This window comes from Carcharodon carcharias, chromosome 4, assembly GCF_017639515.1.
Source record: "Carcharodon carcharias isolate sCarCar2 chromosome 4, sCarCar2.pri, whole genome shotgun sequence".
NCBI lineage: Eukaryota > Metazoa > Chordata > Chondrichthyes > Lamniformes > Lamnidae > Carcharodon > Carcharodon carcharias.
This window is the reverse complement of record NC_054470.1, coordinates 190,412,115-190,431,419: the sequence shown is the minus strand read 5'-3', so window position 1 is coordinate 190,431,419 and position 19,305 is coordinate 190,412,115. Positions and strand designations below refer to the sequence as shown.

The 19,305-nt window shown below is 42.2% G+C and overlaps 1 protein-coding gene across 1 annotated transcript in view; it reads left to right on the top strand.

Moving 5' to 3' along the window:
• The first annotated feature begins 2,159 nt into the window (after positions 1-2,159).
• fam193a (family with sequence similarity 193 member A) overlaps positions 2,160-19,305 on the top strand; it is a 241,280-nt gene continuing 224,134 nt past the window's right edge. The window contains exon 1 of the mRNA XM_041186547.1: positions 2,160-2,433. Coding sequence (XP_041042481.1) covers positions 2,269-2,433 — 165 coding nt within the window. The 5' untranslated portion in view covers positions 2,160-2,268. The remainder of the gene's footprint in view (positions 2,434-19,305) is intronic.

Here is a 19,305-nt window from a genome sequence, read left to right as displayed (position 1 = left end):
TTGCATTTTACCTGTCTGCCTTACATGATCGTAGGTGAAAATGTAATTAAAATATAGGCTAGAATGCTACACTACATGTATGTAAGTGCAATACAAGCAATGCAATACCCATAATAACACTCAAAACTACAACTCCCATTGCGCTCTGTATGCACGATCACAGTCACTGTCTTCTTATGGATTGTTGGCCCCATGGCACTGTGGGAATGTAGTTCACTATTCCCATTGCACCTGCCAAAGACATAAAAGCACTGGAGGAAGTGGCGGGGGGGGGCTGGTAATGGAAATAGGAAAAGGTGGAAATAAGAGAAAGATGGCAGAAAATGTTTATTTGTATATGTATATAAAAACAATACTCTTAACCTGAGTTATTTGCTTTAGAATTGCAGGTGGGCGAGGGGAGGAGGGGGGGGAGGTCCAATTGCCTCAAGCTCCCTGGACCAGAAAGGGATAAAATCAACCAGGATTTCCGCTCCTGATTACTCTCTAGTTGGGCGCGTGTACAGGACTGATACCATCCCTTTGGCTTATCTTCCCCTCTTGGACCAAACATCACCCCGATGCTCATCAGTTTGGGGTCTCACACACGAATATGAGCCTGCTGGGCAAGCAGAATGATAGTCAATGCCTCCAGGATAGGGTGGGGAATAAGGAAAAGTAAAGAGAGAGAAAAAAACAGGAGATTTATGTCAGGAAAAGGGGGAAAGTAAGGCAAACAAAGGACTACAATGACCAGAATTGATGGGTAGGGTGGGGTTTATGAAAAAATAGGCACAGCACAGACAACACATGCTTTGTAAAGAGCTATCTAATTAGTCCCAACCTCCTGATCTTTCCTCATAATGTTGCAACCTTATTCCACTTCAAGTATTTATTCAATTCCCTTTAAAAAGTTATTAATGAATCTGCTTCTTCCACTCTTTCAGGAAGCACATTCCAGATCACAACTCTGTGTAAAAAAATGTCCTCATCTCCACTCTGTTCTTTTTGCCAAACACCTTAAATTTATATCCTCTAGTTACCAACTCTACTGTCAGTTGGGAAAAAAAATTCTTATTTACTTCATCAAAATAGCTTTCATAATTCAAAGAATAAAATTGAAGAAAGAAATATATAACGTATAAGAGGGCTGGGGAGAAAAGAAGGAATTTGGGGCAAAGTGAGAGCTAGAGTGAGAAAAGAATCAGGGGTGGGAAAGAGACCAAGAGATTCAGGGGCGAAAAGAAAGAACTGAGACCTAGAAGCAAGAAAAGAAGAGGCCTACCTGGGGATGGAGACATTAAGAGGCTGAGGGAGAAGAGGAAAAGCAAATATTCAGAGGGTTAAGGGAAGAAAAATGTAAGAGAAGGGGAGATTGAAAAGGTTATGAAAACTAAGAGGCCTAAAGAGGGAAAATTTAAGGTTGAAAGGCTTAAGAAGGAAAGATTAAGAGACCTGGATGGGGAAAAGATTGAAATGCTTCAGAAGAAGGAAGGACCAAGGGACCTCGAGGGGGAAAATTGAAAGGTTTAAGAAGGAAGGGATACACAAAGGGAGAAAGGATGGACAGGTTTAAGAAGAAGTAAAGACTAAGGGACCTAAAGGGGGAAAATTTGAAAGGTTTAAGAAGAAAAAGACTAAAAGACCCAAAAAGAGGAAGGGACTGGAAGGCTGAGGGTGGGGTGGGGGGGGGGGGGGTGATGGTGCTGGTGGGGAGTGAGGAACTACAATGACCAGGATGCAGTGCGGCGGCGGGCGGCGCAGGCGCGGTGAGCCGGCGCGGTGGCTGCCGGGATAGGGCCCTGCACTCGCCGCCATATTGGAATCGGTTCGGATCCTGTCAGAGGCGCTGGGAGCGGAGCCCGAACCCGGAGCAAAGAGCGCGGCTCTCACAGCTTGTCCCTGCTTCCATCGGCGGGGGTTTGGGGGGAGGGAGGGAGAGAGAGAGAGAGAGAGAGAGAGAAAGAAAGGAAGGAAGAGAAAGAAAGAAAAAAAATAAACAAACAAAATAAAACCCCTCCGAACAATATAATCGGGGAGGAGAGGGAGCGTAAAAAACAGAGAGAGAGAGAGAGAGAGAGGGTGGGGAGGAAAGAAGAGCCAAAAAGGAGAGGAGACGATTCTCTCTCTCTCCCCCTCCTCTAACCACCATCCGCCCCCCCCCCCCCCCCAACCCCACACCGGCCCTCCCTTCCCCCAGCTCCCCCGGACAGCCTGCTCCTTCCCTGGGCCAGATCGAGCCATCATCATCATCATCATCATCATCCCTCCCCCCGGCCCACAGTCGCAATGAGCCCGGCCGACGCCAAACGGGCGAAGAGGAGGAAAAATAAGCGGGGCGGTGGCAAGACAGTGAGCCGTCAACAAAAAACCCTGACGCCCTCGTCCAGCAATGGGAGCAGCAGCGGCGGCGGAGGAGGCGGCGGCGGGACCAACGGCACCTTACACGGGGAGGTAAACCAGGGAGGCATGCAGCCTCTTACATTACATATATTTATATACATATATATATATATATATGTGTGTGTGTATGTGTGAGTGTGTATATATATATATATATATATATGTGTGTGTGTGTGTAAGGCCCAGAGGGAGAAAAATAACACAGACACACACACACACACACACACACACACAACAAAAATTAGCCGGTGTGTCAGAGAGGGACATGTAAAGGGCGTTGTAAATTCAGCCTTGGTCCTTAGGCCCTTGCTACCTGCAACTCTTAAACCCTGCAGCTCCCAATCTAAAAAAGCCCCTCTACCATTTAAAATAATCAACTCCACGCCCACCCTCTCTCCCCCCCCCCCACCCCCATACCTACTCCCAAAGAGTCGCATTACCTCTATGTAATCCAAGCTTGAGTGTATCTTTAACATATTTTTCCCCTTTCTTTTCTCGCACACAAAAAGTAGCCTGTCCTATATTTACATGGAGTATGTTAAATGAATTTTCCACTCCCAAGTTTTTAAAGAGGTGCGTCTGATCATCTCATGAATTTCATCTGGCTTTAATTTGTGCACCTTCATTATTTTTGAAGTTTACCTGCATATTTTTACATGCCAGGAGGGTGGCATATCTGGATTTATGCACTTTCTATTATCTTATCTGTATTTCAGGTGTGTTTATTTTTCTCTGTTAATGGTAGTGTGTGCAGTACTGGATAGGGAATTACATTTTAGAAGAATATTTAACATAACTGCGGTATACTCTCTCAGGAATTCTTATGACGTTTCATTGCTGTTTGGATGAAAAATAATTGTCAGATTTGGCGTTTCTGATTGCAGAATATAAAATTTAAGTAAGATTTTTGCAAAGAAATATTATACTAGGACAACTGGCAATAGACCCTCACCAATGGAATGGGTTGTAAAAACGTCTTTGTCAATCAAATTTACAAACTGATTCAAGTGTTCACTGTCTGGCAGTAAAACAAATTCATGTGTTTACTTTGAACTTGACCAGAGACCTTGGCAGAAGGTAACCCTTTCTTATGGGAACTCAGGTTTCATACGCAAAGTTGACTTCTGGTGTACAATTTTGATCTTGAGGAAAGCTGTTGTTTGATTTTCTGGTTTGAAATAAGCAATCCAGTGTGCTGTGATCTTAGAAGTAAAGAGAGACGGTTGGTGTTTAAAAAAAATAAATTATTCAGCTCTTGAAACTTTGTGCCCTACATCAGTTGCAAGCAAAATCGGGTGCTTTTTGGAGCAACAATTTGCATTTATTTAGCGCCTATAGCACAGGAAAATGGACTCTAATAGACAAAGTTCACATTGAGTCTGGTGGGGGTTGGGGATGGTATTTGGAAGGGTGGTTAAAAGCTTGGTCAAAGGTATGTTTTGGTGAGGATCTTTAAGGAGAAGAAAGAAGCAGAGGGAATTTCAGAGCTTGGGGTGGTGGGATAGGAGGTGGTGTGGTGATGGAATGCTGTCTTGGGATTTGAACAGAAGCATAATTTAAAATCTAAGCTGGGAATCAATGTAGGTCAGCAAGCGCAGGGGTAATGGGTGAATAGAGCTTGGAGCTAGGATATGGGCTGCAGGATTTTGGATCAGCTCAAGTTGATGTAACATGGAAGTTGCAAGGTTGGTCTGGAGAGCATTGGGCTAGTCAAGTCTGATAGTAGCAAAGACAATCAAGGGTTTCAGCAGCAGATGGGCTGAGCAGAGACAGGTGATATGGAGGTGGAAGCAGGTGTCCTTTGAGATGGAGAAGTCTCGAGCTTCAGTTTAAGTATCACAAATTTACATATGGTAGTTCAGACATATAAATGTACTGCAGCTTAAGTCACAATAGGACAGGTTATAAAACAACCAAAACAGAATTTGGTTTAATTTCACTCTTTGGACCCTAATAATTTCTGAAAAGTTAGATGAGCTTTGAAAACCTATCTTTTGTCATTAACTTCCTTTGTTAATTCTATTTAAACCTGTTGTTATGAATTTCCTAATCTTGGTCATTGAGACATTTAATTTTGAGAAATTTGGGTAATTAAATATCTCTGCATATTGTGTATAAGTATATCAGTGCTGTACCAGATGTGATTTGAGCACATGGATGATTAGAAACTAGTGTGTGATGTAAAGCAACAAATGCTATCGTTTTAAAGACTTGTGTTCCTTCTGCAAGCTGGGTGAGTTCTTTGCAGGTGTACAATAAAATCAGAGATTTTAACATGTTGAGTGGGGGCAACATAAACCATGAAAGATAACTTTCCATTTGCTTTTCATTGATTGAAAGATTGACAATTTTGATCAGGGATCAAATCAATTACTGTACTCCTATATGTTACCAGAAATTCTGTTGTGTAGGATGTGTTCCTTCTTGTGACTGGTTATATGTAATAACCATTTCATGTTGATTGTGCACAGTGTGGGTAATTGAAATTACTTTTGTTGACTGGTTATTTTAAGATTTATATTCTGAATCCAGGAATCTTTCAAAATTAGAAAAGAATCTTCAGAATAATTCATTCAAAACTCTAAAGCTGATTTTAAAGATTATTGTCAGCAAGTATCATTTTCAAGAATGTCCACTGTCAATCTAAGTGTGTGCCTCATTAATTTTTCGATGACTCTGATGCTCAGCACTTTAATGTGTGCATTTGAAACTTTAATTGGTAGAGTCAGCCATAATCGACTTCATGGGAGGAGCAGGCTCGAGGGGCCGAATGACTTATCCTGTTATGTTGTGAAAGATGACTTTTGGATGCGAGTACCTGCAATTTTACAACACTGATTTGAGCATCAATGTCAACAGAAGCACTTAGATATTTTGAATTGGTAGTTCTATCATTACTGATGGATTCTGTAGAGTTTTCTGAACAATATAATTAGTTTGCTGGGAAAGGCAATTCAACAACAACAGCTTTTGCCCTCTGTTTGAATTGAATATTTCAATTCTTGCCACACTTCAAATTTCCAATCACACTAACAAAGTTAGTTCAACAGAAGAATCCAGTCCATTTACCATAAAATGCTGTGTACATCATTTGAAATAACTTAATTCCAGTACCATTGCAGTACCATGCGAAGTTTTGGGTACTTCTGTATAGGGGCCATGGCAAATGTGCAATTTAGATTCGCTAGAATAACACTAGAAAATTTAGGATTGAATTCACTGAAGCTGAGGAAATTGTGGAAGTGGTGGGGAGAAGCGTTAAATTATGAGGGGGGTTTGAGAAAAGAATGAAAGTTAGTTTTTACTGGTGTTTCAGTTGCAAAATGGCATAAAACCCCAAATATAGTATGGAAACAAAGGGAAGGTTAGAAGAAATAAGAACATAAAATAAGCATTAGGAGCAGGAGAACACAAGAACGTAAGAGGAGCAGGATCAGACTATACTCCTTAATATGATCATGGCAGACCTTCGGCTTCAAGTCCACTTTCCCATCAGTTTCCTGTATTCATTGATTCCCTGAATAACCAAAAATCTGTCCATCTCATCCTTAAATATATTCCATGATGGAGCATCCACAATACTGTGGGGTGGAGAATTCGAAAGATTCACAACCCTTTGAGTGAAGAAATTTCTTCTCATCTTGAGTCCTAAATGATTGCCCTCTTATCCTGAGACTGTGCCTCCATGTTCTATATTCCCAGCCTGGGGAAACAACCTCTGTGTCTACCCCTTCACCATTTTGTATGTTTCAATGAGATCACCTCTCATTCTTCTTGACTCCAGAGAATATAGACCTAATTTACTCAGCCTCTCTCATCCTGAGGATCAATATAAGTATGTTGTTCTTTAAACATGGAAGCGGAAGCTGCTCAGAGTATTTCAAGTATGTTCCCACATTTGCAGCCAGACTTCTTTATGCTTGTATTCCAACCTTCCTGCAATAAAAGCCATTTGCCTTCAAGATTGTTTGCTGTACTTGCATGCTAATTTCCTGTTCCTTGTAGGAGTACACCTAATTTCCTCCATCCTCCTCAACGAAGGTGGTGGCATGGTGGTATTGTTACTGGACTGGTGATCCAGAGACCGAGGGTAATACTCTGGAGACTTGTGTTCGAATCCCACCATGGCAGATGGTGGAATTTGAACTCAATAAAAGTCTGATGATGACCATGAAACCATTGCCAATTGTTGTAAAAACCCACCTAGTTTACTAAGTTCCTTTACGGAAGGAAATCTGCCGTCCTTACCTGGTCTGGTCTACTTGTGACTCCAGATCCACAGCAATGTGGTTGACTCACAAAAAATGCCCTCTGAACAAGGGCAGTTAGGGATGTTGGCCTAGCTTGAACAAATAAAAAAAAGTCATACGGACTCGAAATGTTAATTGTCTTTCCACAGACCTGCTGAGTTTTTCCAGCTTTTTCTGTTTTTGTTAAAAAAAATAATTACAAGTTTCACACTTTTAAAAAAAAATTGTTAAGATGAAAATGAATCACCTTCCACTTCCCCACATTATATTCTATTTTCTACCTTGTTACCCACTCACAAATTTATATCCTTTTGCCGCCTCTTCGTGTCCTCCTCACAGCTTGCATTCCCACCTAGCTTTGTATTGTCAGCAAACTTTGATAGAGTAATATTGTAAAAGTCATTAAGCCATTAATATAGATTGTATATAGCTGAGCCCCAGCACTGATCCTTGTGGCACTCCACAGGTTACAGCTTGTCAAACTGAAAATGCCCTGTTTATCCCTACTCTGCTTCCTATTCAGGAGTAGGCCATATGGCCCATCAACCCTGTGCTGCTGTTCACTAAGTTCATGGCTGATGATCTACCTCAACATCACTTTCCTGCACTATCCCTAGATCCATTGATTCCCTGAGTGCCCAAAACCCTATTGATCTCAGTATTGAAAATACTCAATGAGCATCCTCAGCCCTCTGCAGTAGAGAACTCCAAAGATTTGCCAGCCTCAGAGTGAAGAAATCATTCCTTTTTAAAACAGTTTCCACATTTCTAAAGTACCCAATTGGCTGTTAAGTTCTTTGGGACGACCTGTGGTGAAAGGCACGAGATAAATGCAAGCCATTCTTTCCAACCCCTTACCCTAAGCCTATGACCACTAGTTCTAGACTTTCCAATCAGGAGAAATGTGTCCATGCTAAGAATTATTGGGATATAGCATCACAATTGGTTAATGAAGCTGATTCGCTTACATTGAAGACTGAGAGAGATAAATATTTGAAGCATATCAAAGGGGAAGTACAGAGAAACAGGATTAGAATTGAAGACTACAGTGATGAGTCGACATTGGAACTGGTACCGTGGGTCAACTGACCTGCACTGGCATTTCTGTTCACTTTGATGCAGTTCTGCAAATCTCACTGCCAGGGCATGCAATTGTGAAATGGCACTGCTCTTGTTTCTTGGAGAACAATAATGTGGTATTTCTTATAGAAATGAACTGAACTCATTTAATGCATGCATTTTTGTTACCTGGAATTGGCCCTTAATTAAATATGAAAGAAATAATTATATATTGTGGTTTAGATTTAGTCATTGATTCTGATTAGGGACAATATTCACATCTGAGCTTATGGCACATTCTACTGCTGGGTACTTCAGAAGATATTGAGTTGATGTTATTTTGTGAAATTCTTTGTTTCAGCTTAACTGGAGGGTAATATTTTGGGGAAAGTAAAATTGGCCAATGTGTGGGACAGTAATGAGAGTGAATTCTCATGGCCTATTCTTGTCCCTAAGTCCTATGTTCCTTTGTAATTTGTGTGTTTGAATTGGGGGGTAGATGGAAAAGTAGAGGCCACAGTTAGATCAACCATGATCTTATCAAATGGTGGAGCGGCCCCGAGAGGCTGAAAGGCCTTCTCCTCTTAATTTGCATGTTTATATGAAAATCGCTTCCATTTCACAGGATAGAAATGAAAAATCATTGTGCCCTGCAACAGATTCCATATGCAAGCCCTGTAACATTAACTTAATATTGGACTTCAGTTACATTTGTAGGTTAACAAATGTTCTGAATAGCTAAGTTGGGGATTTGATTAGTGAGAAATGTGCAACCTGAATCCTGAAGCACAGCCAACTTTATTGCTCCTTCCCTATACCCTGCTTGCACTTTTAGAGCTGCCATGTATTTTTCATTTATTCATTCTATATAAGAACATACCAGATGGACTGCAACGGTTCAAGGAGGTGACTCACCACCACCTTCTCGAGGGCAATTAAGGCCGTGCATTAAATGCTGGCCTAGCCAGCAATGCTCACGTCCTATGAAAGAATAAAAATAAGAACAGGGGTAGATCATTTGGCCCCTCAAACCTGCTCTGCCAGTCAATAAGATCACAGCTGATCTGATTGTGGCCTTACCTTCACTTGCTGCTTGACTCCCTTGCTGTTCAAAGATCTGTTTAACACAGCCTTGAATATATTCAATGACCCAGCACCTACTGCTTCCTGGGGAAGAGAATTCCAAAGATTGGTGACTTCCTGAGAGATGACATTCCATCTCATCTTCATCCTAAATGCGGGCCTCCTTATTTTAAAACTTTGTCCTCTAGTTCCAGATTTCTCCACGAGAGGACACACCCTCTAAGCATCTAGCCCTGTCAAGCCCCCTCAGAATCTTATGTTTCAATAAGATCACCTCTCATTCTTTTAAACTCCAATGGATACAGGCCCAACCCGTTCAACATCTCCTCATATGACAGCCCCTTCGTCCCAGGGATCAGCCTGCTGAATCTTCTCTGAAATGCCTCCAATGCTAGTAGTTCCTTCTCCAGGGATATGGGCATTGCATTAACATCCCTAATCGCCCTTGTGAAGTTGGTGGTGCGCTGCCATCATGAACTAGCTTGTGTGGTGAAGGAACTCCCTAAGTGCGAGCGTGCAATTGTGTGTCTTGTTGGGCAGTAACAGAGGGCAGGAAAGAGTCTACCACGTTGCTGTGGCCTGAAAACAAATATAGATCAGACCAAGGAAAAGGGGCAAGTTGCCTTTCCAAAAGGACATCAGTGAGGATTTTAATGGTAGCCCAGTAGTTTCAATGTTAACATTGTCTCTCTTACAGGTGCATAAAGGAAAGTTGTGTTTTAGGTTGTAGGATTGAACAAAATGGAGAAACTGGAAGGGAGAAATCATTGCATTCCATTCATTCATGGTCTCAAATTTTTAAAATCAAAATTCAAACTGTACTGTCTCTTGCATTTCTCAACTGCTTTTAATAAAATATACTTGTCCTTGATTTTCCCGTCTAATTCCTTCTGCTGTGGCTGTGCTAGACCATGTAGCCTTACTCAGCTGAGACTGTGCGTGTGGTCTAAGCTCTGATCTCACTCTGACTGCTGTCAGTGTTAATCCTTTGACAGGAAGCTCAGTTCATTTGCTGAAACTCTCATCCAAGCTATTGTTTCTTCTAGGCTTGGTTATTCCAATGCTCTCCTGGCTGGTTTCACCTTGTACGCTTGAGCTCATTGAAAGCTCTGCTGCATGTGTCCTGACTTGCACCAGGTCTGCTTCAACTATCACTCCTGTGCTCAGTGATCTTCATCGACTTCAGTCTGACAATGCCTCAGTTTTAAAACTTTCATCCTTATTTTCAAATCCCTTCATGGCCTCGCGCTCTCGATCTCTGTAACCTCCTCCAGCTTTATAGCCCTCTGCAATTCTCCGATTTTGGTCTCGAGTATCCCGAATTTTCATAGCTTGAGGCACGGATGACAATGGTGAAGCAATCTACACCCTAACCTTTGGGATTCCGCTCCCAAAACACACTCCTTTTTAAAAAAAAACTTCTATAAACTTACTCTGAGCTATGGGTCACCTTTTGTAATGTGGCTTGGTGAAAAATTTGTTGACTTTCTGGGGATGTTTTACTATGTTAAAACTGCTGTACATATGTGAGCTCTTGAGGCCTGTTTGCTATTTTGGGGTGCTTTAGCTGCTTCATGGCATAACACCTTGAGAGGAATGTCCGTTAAGAGCAGCGATTGTCCTTGCTCGTGGAAAGTTGTGTCATGTTCCCTGCTTATGGAGCTGTGGTAGAGGCAGCAATTTTTAAAATTGATTCCTTCATGGGGTGTGGATGTCTCTTGCAAGGCTAGCATTTGTTGCCCATCCCGAATTGTCCTTGATAAGGTTGTTGTGAGCAGCCTTCTTGAACTGCTGCATCCCATGTGGTGTAGGAGCATCCACAGAACTGTTAGGGAGGGTGTTCCAGGAATTTTACCCAGCGACATTGAAGGAACAGTGAAATAGTTCTAAGTCAGGATGATGTGTGGCTTCGAGGGGAGCTTGCAGGTGGTGGTGTTCCCATGTGTCTTCTGCCCTTTCCCTTCTAGGTGACAGAGGTCGCAGGCTTGGATAGTGCTGTTGAAGGAGCCTTGTACATGGTAAACATTGCTGCCACTGTGCGTTGGAGGTGGAGGGAGTAAATGTTTAAGGTGGTGGGTAGGCTGCCAATCAAGCGTGTTGCTTTGCCCTGGTCAGTGTCAAGCCTCTTGAGTGTTGTTGAAGCTGCGTTCATCCAGGCAAGTGGAGAGTATTCCATCATGCTCCTGACTTGTGGACAGGCTTTGGGGAGTCAGGAGGTGAGTTACTCGCTGCACGATTTCTAGCCTCTGACCTGCTCTTGCAGCCTCAGTATTTATATGGCTAGTCCAGTTCAGATTCTGGTCAATGATAAGTCCCCCAGGATGTTGATAGTGGGGGATTCAGTGATGGTAATGCTGTTGAATGTCATGGGAAGATGGTTAGATTTTGCCTTGTTGGAGATGTTCATTGCCTGGCACTTGTGTGGCAATTGTTACTCGCCACTTGTCAGCCCAAGCCTGGATATTGTCCAGGTATTGCTGCATTTGGACATGGACGTTGATGAAACAGCTGAAGATGACTGGGCCTAGGACACTACCTGAAGAGCTCCTACAGTGATGTCCTGGGATTGAGATGATTGACCTCCAACAACTACAACCATCTCCCCCTTTGTGCTAGTAACACCATCCAGTGGATTCCCACTGACTCCACCTTTACTAGGGTTCCTTGATCTTACACTCGGTTAACTGTGGCCTTGATGTCAAGGGCAGTCATTATCACCTCATCTCTTTAGCTCGGCTCCTTTGTCCATATTTGGACCAAGGCTGCAATGACGTCAGGAACCGAGTGGCCCTGAGGGAACTCAAACCGAGCCTCAGTGTGCAGGTTACCTCTAAGTAAGTGCTAATGATCAAGAGTAGACTGATGGGGTGGCAGTTGACCGGGTCGGATTTGTCCTACTTTTATTGAACTGAATAGAAATCGACCTGCAACACACTTTCATACCAAGGAACTAATGTGGAGTTTGGTACCACTACTACTTGCATATGATGAAAAAAGCTTATAATGGGATGCTGAGTTTGACTATCCATTCAACGGCCTCCTGAGATGCTAAATTGAAAAATTAGGTGCTTCCTTCATGAGATGGTCTGAGAATCATGACTAGAATTATTAGTATTGGTCTTGCAAGCGTTTTGAATTTGAAGTAAAGTTGGGTCATGAATGATTGGTTCCATTGAAGACTTAAATACTACCCTTGCCTGGACTAATTTAATCTAATTTTTAGCCTGGGAATCAAGTACTTACCATTCCTCTGTATTCATTTTCTTAAATGAAGTGTTGTTAAACAATACATTTCCACCCCATGCCTCTCCAAATCAGCCATGTTTTTCTGAACTGCAATCCGAGACTGCAGTCTTCTTTGGCTGTTCCGCGAGAGCAAGGATGACTTGCTTGCACTCCAATTCAGTGGCTTCTGCGATGGCTGATAAGTCTGATGCAAGATCTACAGGCTCTGTCACATGAAGGACAGGTAGTGCTTTAAGGGTCAAATGGAAGAGTTGATTGATGGTTTATGTGCTCTCTCTCCGATGCCTTGACTTTACCTCTGCATGTTCCAGACGTATTCTTTCGGTGTACTCTGTGCCTTCCCAAATGAACCTTCTCCATTTTGGTCGGTCACAAGCCAGGGGCTCCCATAAATCAACGGGGATGTTTTGAGGACATCCCTAAAGCGTTTCAGCTGTCCTGGGAGTTTTCTGCTGCAACTAAGTTCTGAATAGAGTAGTTGCTTCAAGAGTCTGGTGCCTGGCAAACGAACAACATGTTCTGCCCAGCGGAGCTAGTTTTGAGTAATCAGTGTCTCAATGGTGGGCAAGTTGGCTTAGGAGGGGAGGCTGTGGTTGGACCGCCTTTCTTGCCATCAGATTTGGAGGATTTTGCGAAGGCACCGCTAGTGATACTTCGCCAGTGCTTTGAGCTGTCTGCTATAGGCTGTCCAAGCCTCTGAAGCATTACAGGAATGTGGGACTGCATTGCAGTTTGAAGAACACTGTATTCAGAAATACTGGAACACAAAACATTACTGTGTGAATTGACTTTTGAATGAACTGAATTGACAAGTAATTTTGTGGCTCCATTTGTATTTATGGGCAGTGTGACAGTGGGTTTGAAATAGCTATGAAATTTGAGTTTGATAGAGATTATGACAGGTTTGGATAAAGTAGACCAAACTGTGGACCCCAGTGGGGTCGCAGGATGAAATTTTGGGTTTGAGCACTCCGAGGCAGCACTGACGGCCGTGGAGCTTGGACTGAGTTTTGATAGCTGGAAGGCCCCTTTCAATGTTTGGGGTTTTTTTTCTGTTGGTATGTGTGGATTAATTGTCTGTTCTCTAAAGCTCAATTGCTGCTACAACCACAGCCTGTAAAAAGGTGGATCTTCACCTTTTTCTCAAGGCAAACCCCCTACCACCAACAAGACACAGATTTAAGGTTTTGGGCAAGAAATGAAAGGGGGATGCGAGGAGGAAGCTTTTTTATACTGAGTGGTAATAACCTGGAATTCACTGCCTATAAGGTGGTGAAACAGATGATCAATGATGTCAAAACAAAATTGGAGAGACACTTGAGGGAAATAAATTTGCAGCGCTATAGGGATAGAGTAGAGAAATGGGGCGGACTGGATTGCTGTACAGAGAGCATGGACCAAATGTCCGCCTCTGTTGTAATGGTTCTGACTTGTAGCTATCTGACAGTCTGAGGGGCAAGTTTTACTGATGGATTGACCCAGAGGAAGGAGAAAGAAAGAAATAAATCTATGATGCAGACAATCTGGTTGTCCTGGTACATGAATCACAATAGGTTAGTACGCAGGTACAGCAAGTGATTAGGAAGACACGTGGAATGTTGTTGTCTATTGCAAGGGGAATGAAATATAAAAGTAGGGAAGTTTTACTTCAGTTGTCCAGGGCATTGGTGAGATCACATCTAGAGTACTGTGCGTAGTTTTGGTTTCCTTATTTAAGAAAGGACACAATTGCTTTAGAAGCAATTCAGAGAAGGTTTACTTGACTGATTCCTGGGAAGGAGGGGTTATCTTATGAGGAAAGGTTGGACTGGTTGAGCCTGTATCCATTGGAGTTTAGAAGATTGAGGGGTGATCTTATTGAGATGCTGAGGGGATTTGACAGGGAGGATGCTGAAAGGGTTTTTTCACCTGTGGCAGAGACTAGAACTAGGAGGCACAGTTTATTAATAAAGGGCCTCCCTTTTAAGACAGAGATGAGGAGAAATTTTTTTCTAAGGGTCATTAGTCTGTGGAATTCTCTTCGCCAGAGAGTGGTGGAGGTTGGGGCATTGAATATTTTTAAGGCTAAGTTAGATAACCTCTGACTCCCTCGTTTGTCAAAAATTTATCAGGGCTAGGCAGGAAAGTGGAATTGAGGCCACAATCAGATCAGCCATGTTCTTATTGAATAGTGGAGTAGGCTCGAGGGGCCGAGTCACCTGCTCCTCCTAATTCACGTATTCGTATGTATGTAAAGAGACTGGGAAGTAATAGGTTTGGCCCTCCTCACACTGCTCAGTTGTTGTTCTGGGCACTTTGACTTGAGAGAAGTATTGTTGTTTGCTGGCAAGATGAGCTGGAGTGAGATGATGGAAAATTACCTATTTTATTTAAATTATTGGGAAGCAGGGATATTAGTGCAGGTGGGATTAGCGTACTGTATTTCATAGACCTGGATTTGAAAGTGGCCTCAACTGATTGGCCATGCTTTCATCTCTGGCTATAAGGATCCTAAATTAAATAAATATCTGAAGTCTCAACCTAATGAGGACCGTGTTAGCTGTGATTCAGTAGATAGCATTCTTAACTTTGAGTTAAATGGTTGTTGGTTAAAGTCCCACTCCAGAGACATGAGAACAGAAATGTAAGCTGATATTTCTGTGAAGTACTGAAGGAGCACTGCACCAGCTGAAGTGAAGTCTTTTGGCTGAGATAGTAAACTGATATTTTCCTCCTCCAGGTGGCTGTAGAAGATCCCAAGGTATTATTTTAAAGAAGATAAGGGGAGTTATCCTGGTCAATATTTATACCTCCAGCAAGATCACTGCAAAGGCTTGACAGCATCCTGGCAATGGTACTGAAAACTTGTGCTTTAGAACTACTCGCACCCCTAACCAAGTTGTTTCAGTACAGTTACAACACTGGTGTCTAGCTGGCAACTTGGGAAATTGCCCAAGTACGTTCCATGCACAAAGCAGGACAAATCAAATTCAGCCAGTTACCATCCCATCAGCCTCCTCTCCATCATCAATAAAGTGATCAAAGATGTCATCGACGGTGCTATTGAGTGGCACTTACTCAGCAATAACCTGTTCATACCTTGTTTGGATTCTGCCAGGGCTAATCAGCTTCTGACCTCATTATAACAATGGTCCAACATGGACAAAAGAGTTGAACTTGAGGTGAGGTGAGATGGCTGCCTTTGACATTAAGGCGCCACTTGACTGTGTGTGGTATCAAGGAGTGCTAACAAAATTGAAGTCAGTAGGAATCGGCAGGGTTGTGGTTTTTGGAGGCCAATCATCTCAGTCCGAGGACATCACTGCAGGAATTCCTCAGGGTAGTCTGCTTGATTGACGTCCCATCCACCAACTTAACATTCACTCCCTCCACCATGGTCATACAGTGGAGGCGCTGTGTACCATATTCAAGATGTAACTCACCAAGGTTTCTTCGACAGCAACTTACAAATTTACAATCTGTACTACTCAGAAGGACAAGGACAGCAGACGCATTGGGATAGCACAGCCTGCAAGTTCCCCTCCAAGGCAAACATCATCCTGATTGGAACTACCTTCGCTCCTTCACTGTCACTGGGTCAAAATCCTGTAACTCCCTTTCTAACAGCACCGAGTGTACTTGCACAGTTGGACTGCAGAGATTCAAGAAGATGGCTCACAGCTACCTTTTTACTGATTTAGGGATGGGCAACAAGTGCTGGCCTTGCCAGCAATGCCCACACCTTATGAAAGAATTAAAAATAAATTAAAGCAGATAACTAGATAATCTCATTGCTGTTTGTTTCCCCTTGCTGTGTGCAAATTGGCTGCCATATTTCCTACATGACTGCAGGAGTTCTTTGGCTGTAAAATGCTTTGAGACCTTTGAAGTAGTGGAATGCACCACAGAAATACAGATCTTTATTTCCCATTCCCATGATACAAAACTCCCATGAATCTGATGCCACTCTGTGTCCGCAAAGATGGCTAGCTATATATAGTTATATGGTTTGGAAAGCTTTGTTGATGTTGTGGCTGTGGCAAGAGAGCTTTAGCCTGCATCTAACTTGTATTTAAGGTTACATCTGTGCATTTGATCATATCACTCACTGGGGCTGGACTTGGACCTTTCTATTCTGTACCACTCAATATCACACACAAGTGTATTTACCCATCATGAAAGCTCAAATTTTTTGTTGCAATGGTTATGCTATTCCTAATGACAACTTTTGAATGGATCACTGCAGGATGAGGTTTAGCAAAGTAAAACAACTGAATCTATGTCTGTACTATATTTGGTGTCTGATACATTTTTATCAACATTCTACTTCATCCTGACACAGTAAAACAATATATAATGTGTGCATGTAGATTGCAGGGATTTAGCAGTGGTCTGAATGTAATGAGTTATTTATGAATTGACAGAATGGGCCGATCAGGGTGTTGGAGCTAATGTGCATGTGGACTTTCAAAAGTTTTTGACAAAGTGCTGTAATAGTAAAATTGAAGCCCATGGGATTAAAGGGGAAGCGGCTGCATGAATACAAATTTGGTAAATGGTACAAAGCAGTGTGTAGTGGAATAGGCTGCTTTTCAGACTGGTAGGAAGTGAGCAGTAATGTCCCCCAGTATTGGGGCCACTGCTCCTTTTGGTGTATATTAATAACCTGGACTTGGGTACTTGGCATAATATCAAAGTTTGCAGATGACAAGAAACTTGGGCATGTAATAAGCAGTGAAGAGAATAATAACACTTTCAGTAGGGTATAGTTAGACTGCTAAAATAGAATGAAGAGAGGTAATTAAGTAAAATGGTACTATTTTAAAGGGGGTGCAGGAGCAAAGAGAATCTAGGGTGCATGTACTCTTTGAAAGGACAAATTGAGAAGGCAATCAAAAAGGCATGAGGAGGAATCCTTGGCTTTATAAATAGAGGCATAGAGCATAAAAGCGAACTAGTTATATCAAACCTTTATAAAACACTGGTTAGGCCACATGGAGTATTTTGTCTAATGTTGGTCACCATAGTTTAGGAAACACGCTAAGGCCTTAGGGTGCAGAAGAGATTTAGTAGAATGGTACGAGGGTTCTGGGACTTCAGTTATGTGGAGTGATTCGAGAACGTGTTCATAATCATGAAGGGTTTTGATAGAATAAAGGAGAAACTGTTCCACTGACAGAAGGGTTGGTAAGCAGAGGACAGGGATTTAAGGTAATTAGCAAAAGAACCAGAGGTGATGCAAGGAAAAAATATTTATGCAGCACATTATGATCTGAAATGTCCGCCTGCAGCAATTGTAGGAACTGATTCAATAGTAATTTTTTTCAAAAGGGAATTGAATTAAAACTTGAGGGGGAAAATTTTGCAGGAAATAGAAGGGGATTGGGCCTAATTGGATAGCCCTTGGAAAAAGCAAGTTGGGTCAAATTATCTCATTGTGTTGTTTGATTCTTACCTCGTTTACAATGTTTTTATATACTCTGGTTAAAAGTGCTAAATTGAAACAGTTTAGCGTGACGCTCATTTATTCCATTTTTACACTCTGTGCCATTAACTAACGTCACTGGCAGTAGGTAAGTTTGCAGGTGAATGCCTACTTGGCTTTCAATACCTGTGCAAAACTGCTGATGCTATGTCCTGTTCTGCTGCTGCACTGTTCCCCAAATAACTGTGATAACTACAAAACTTAGTCACTCAGCACCACGCAGTGTTTATAGGCCAATGAAAGATTTGGTAAAAATTATTTGATGGACGCAGTGGTAACTGTGACATTAAATCTACCTTCAACTGGAAGACCCTACGCAATGAGTCATAAACAAGAATAGATAATCACATGTTTGGAACATTGGTAGTTTGAAGTGTTACAACTGAGTGTGCTGCAACAGAAAAGAAAGTACTCAGAACAGATGTTGAAATACTTCCTTTAGGTTTATCCTGGAACCTTTGTAAAATTAAAAGGCTGTTAGCTAATCGAGTTGGATTTCGGAGTAGGGAGATGTCGCCTTCTGTAAAACTATAGCTGCCGTCTGAATCCTTGGCTAAAACTCCATTTTAGGCATTTTCCATATGAAAATTGTTCCCAAGCTTTTGTATTCATGGGATGTATAAGTGCATAACCTGGAGCTTGAGAGGCAAGTTGTCAGATTCATTTCCATCTTTCTGTTAATTTGGTTTTGCCAATACCAACAGACTTTGGCCTCTAATTTTGATTTGTCCTTCTAATGAGGCGACAGTGCTAAGAGCAGCTGTTTGCAAAAAATCCAGGACCACAAAATGCAAACAGCACAGCTCAGAAAACAAAAAAATCTTAGCCAGTAGGACTGAGTTGCCTGTCTTGCAAGGGTTGATTGGCAGACTGTAGGCCCTATATATGATCTTCAGGCCTTAGGTTGAACATCCCTGTTCTAAGACTCTTAGTTAAGTATAGAGTACGTCCAACATTAGGTCCAAGTGGGGATCGCTCGTGTGTAGGCCTTGGGGTGATTCAAATGGCATTTTTGCTATGAGCAGTTAACTCAGGATTGAACCTGATGTGCCTGACTCAGCTACTCATTGGATCAACTCTCTTAAGCCATCAGGTTGCACTTTGTGAAGCACTACAGTAAATTTCATTGAATTAATCAAACATCAAATATTCTGTAGTTTATGAAGAAAAAATTGCCCAAGCTGAAATGTCATAACTCATTATTTCTGGCATAACATCTTTCATTTGAAGATTTTTTTAGCAGTTGAAGCATATATTTCAGGACATACCCAGATTGAAAAGCCAAAGGGAAGAGGTGGGTGGTTGGATGAGGCCAAGACTAGTTTAAAATCCTGAAGATTTTTTACATTTGAACATATGAAATAGGAGCATAAGTAGGCCATTCGACCCCTTGAGCCTGCTCTGCCGTTCACTAAGATCATTGCTGATCTGTTTGCATTTCGAATTCCACATTCCCATCTACCCCCGATAGCCTTATGATTTCCTTGCCTAACAAGAATCTATCACCTCTGCCTTAAGAATATTCAATGACCCTGCCTCAGCTGCCTTCTGAGGCAGAGAGTTCCAAAGTCTCACAACCTTCTGAGAAAAAAAAACTCTCCTCATCTCTGTCCTAAAAGGGCGACGCCTAATTTTAATCTGGACTCGCCCACAAGAGGAAACATCCTTTCCCACGTCCACCTTGTCAATACTGTTCAGGATCTTATATACTGCAGTTGAGCCACCCCTCACTCTTCTAGACTCCAATGGAAGCAAGCCCAGTCTGTCTAACCTTTCCTTGTAATACAAGCTGCTCATTCCAGGTGTCAATCTAGCAAACCT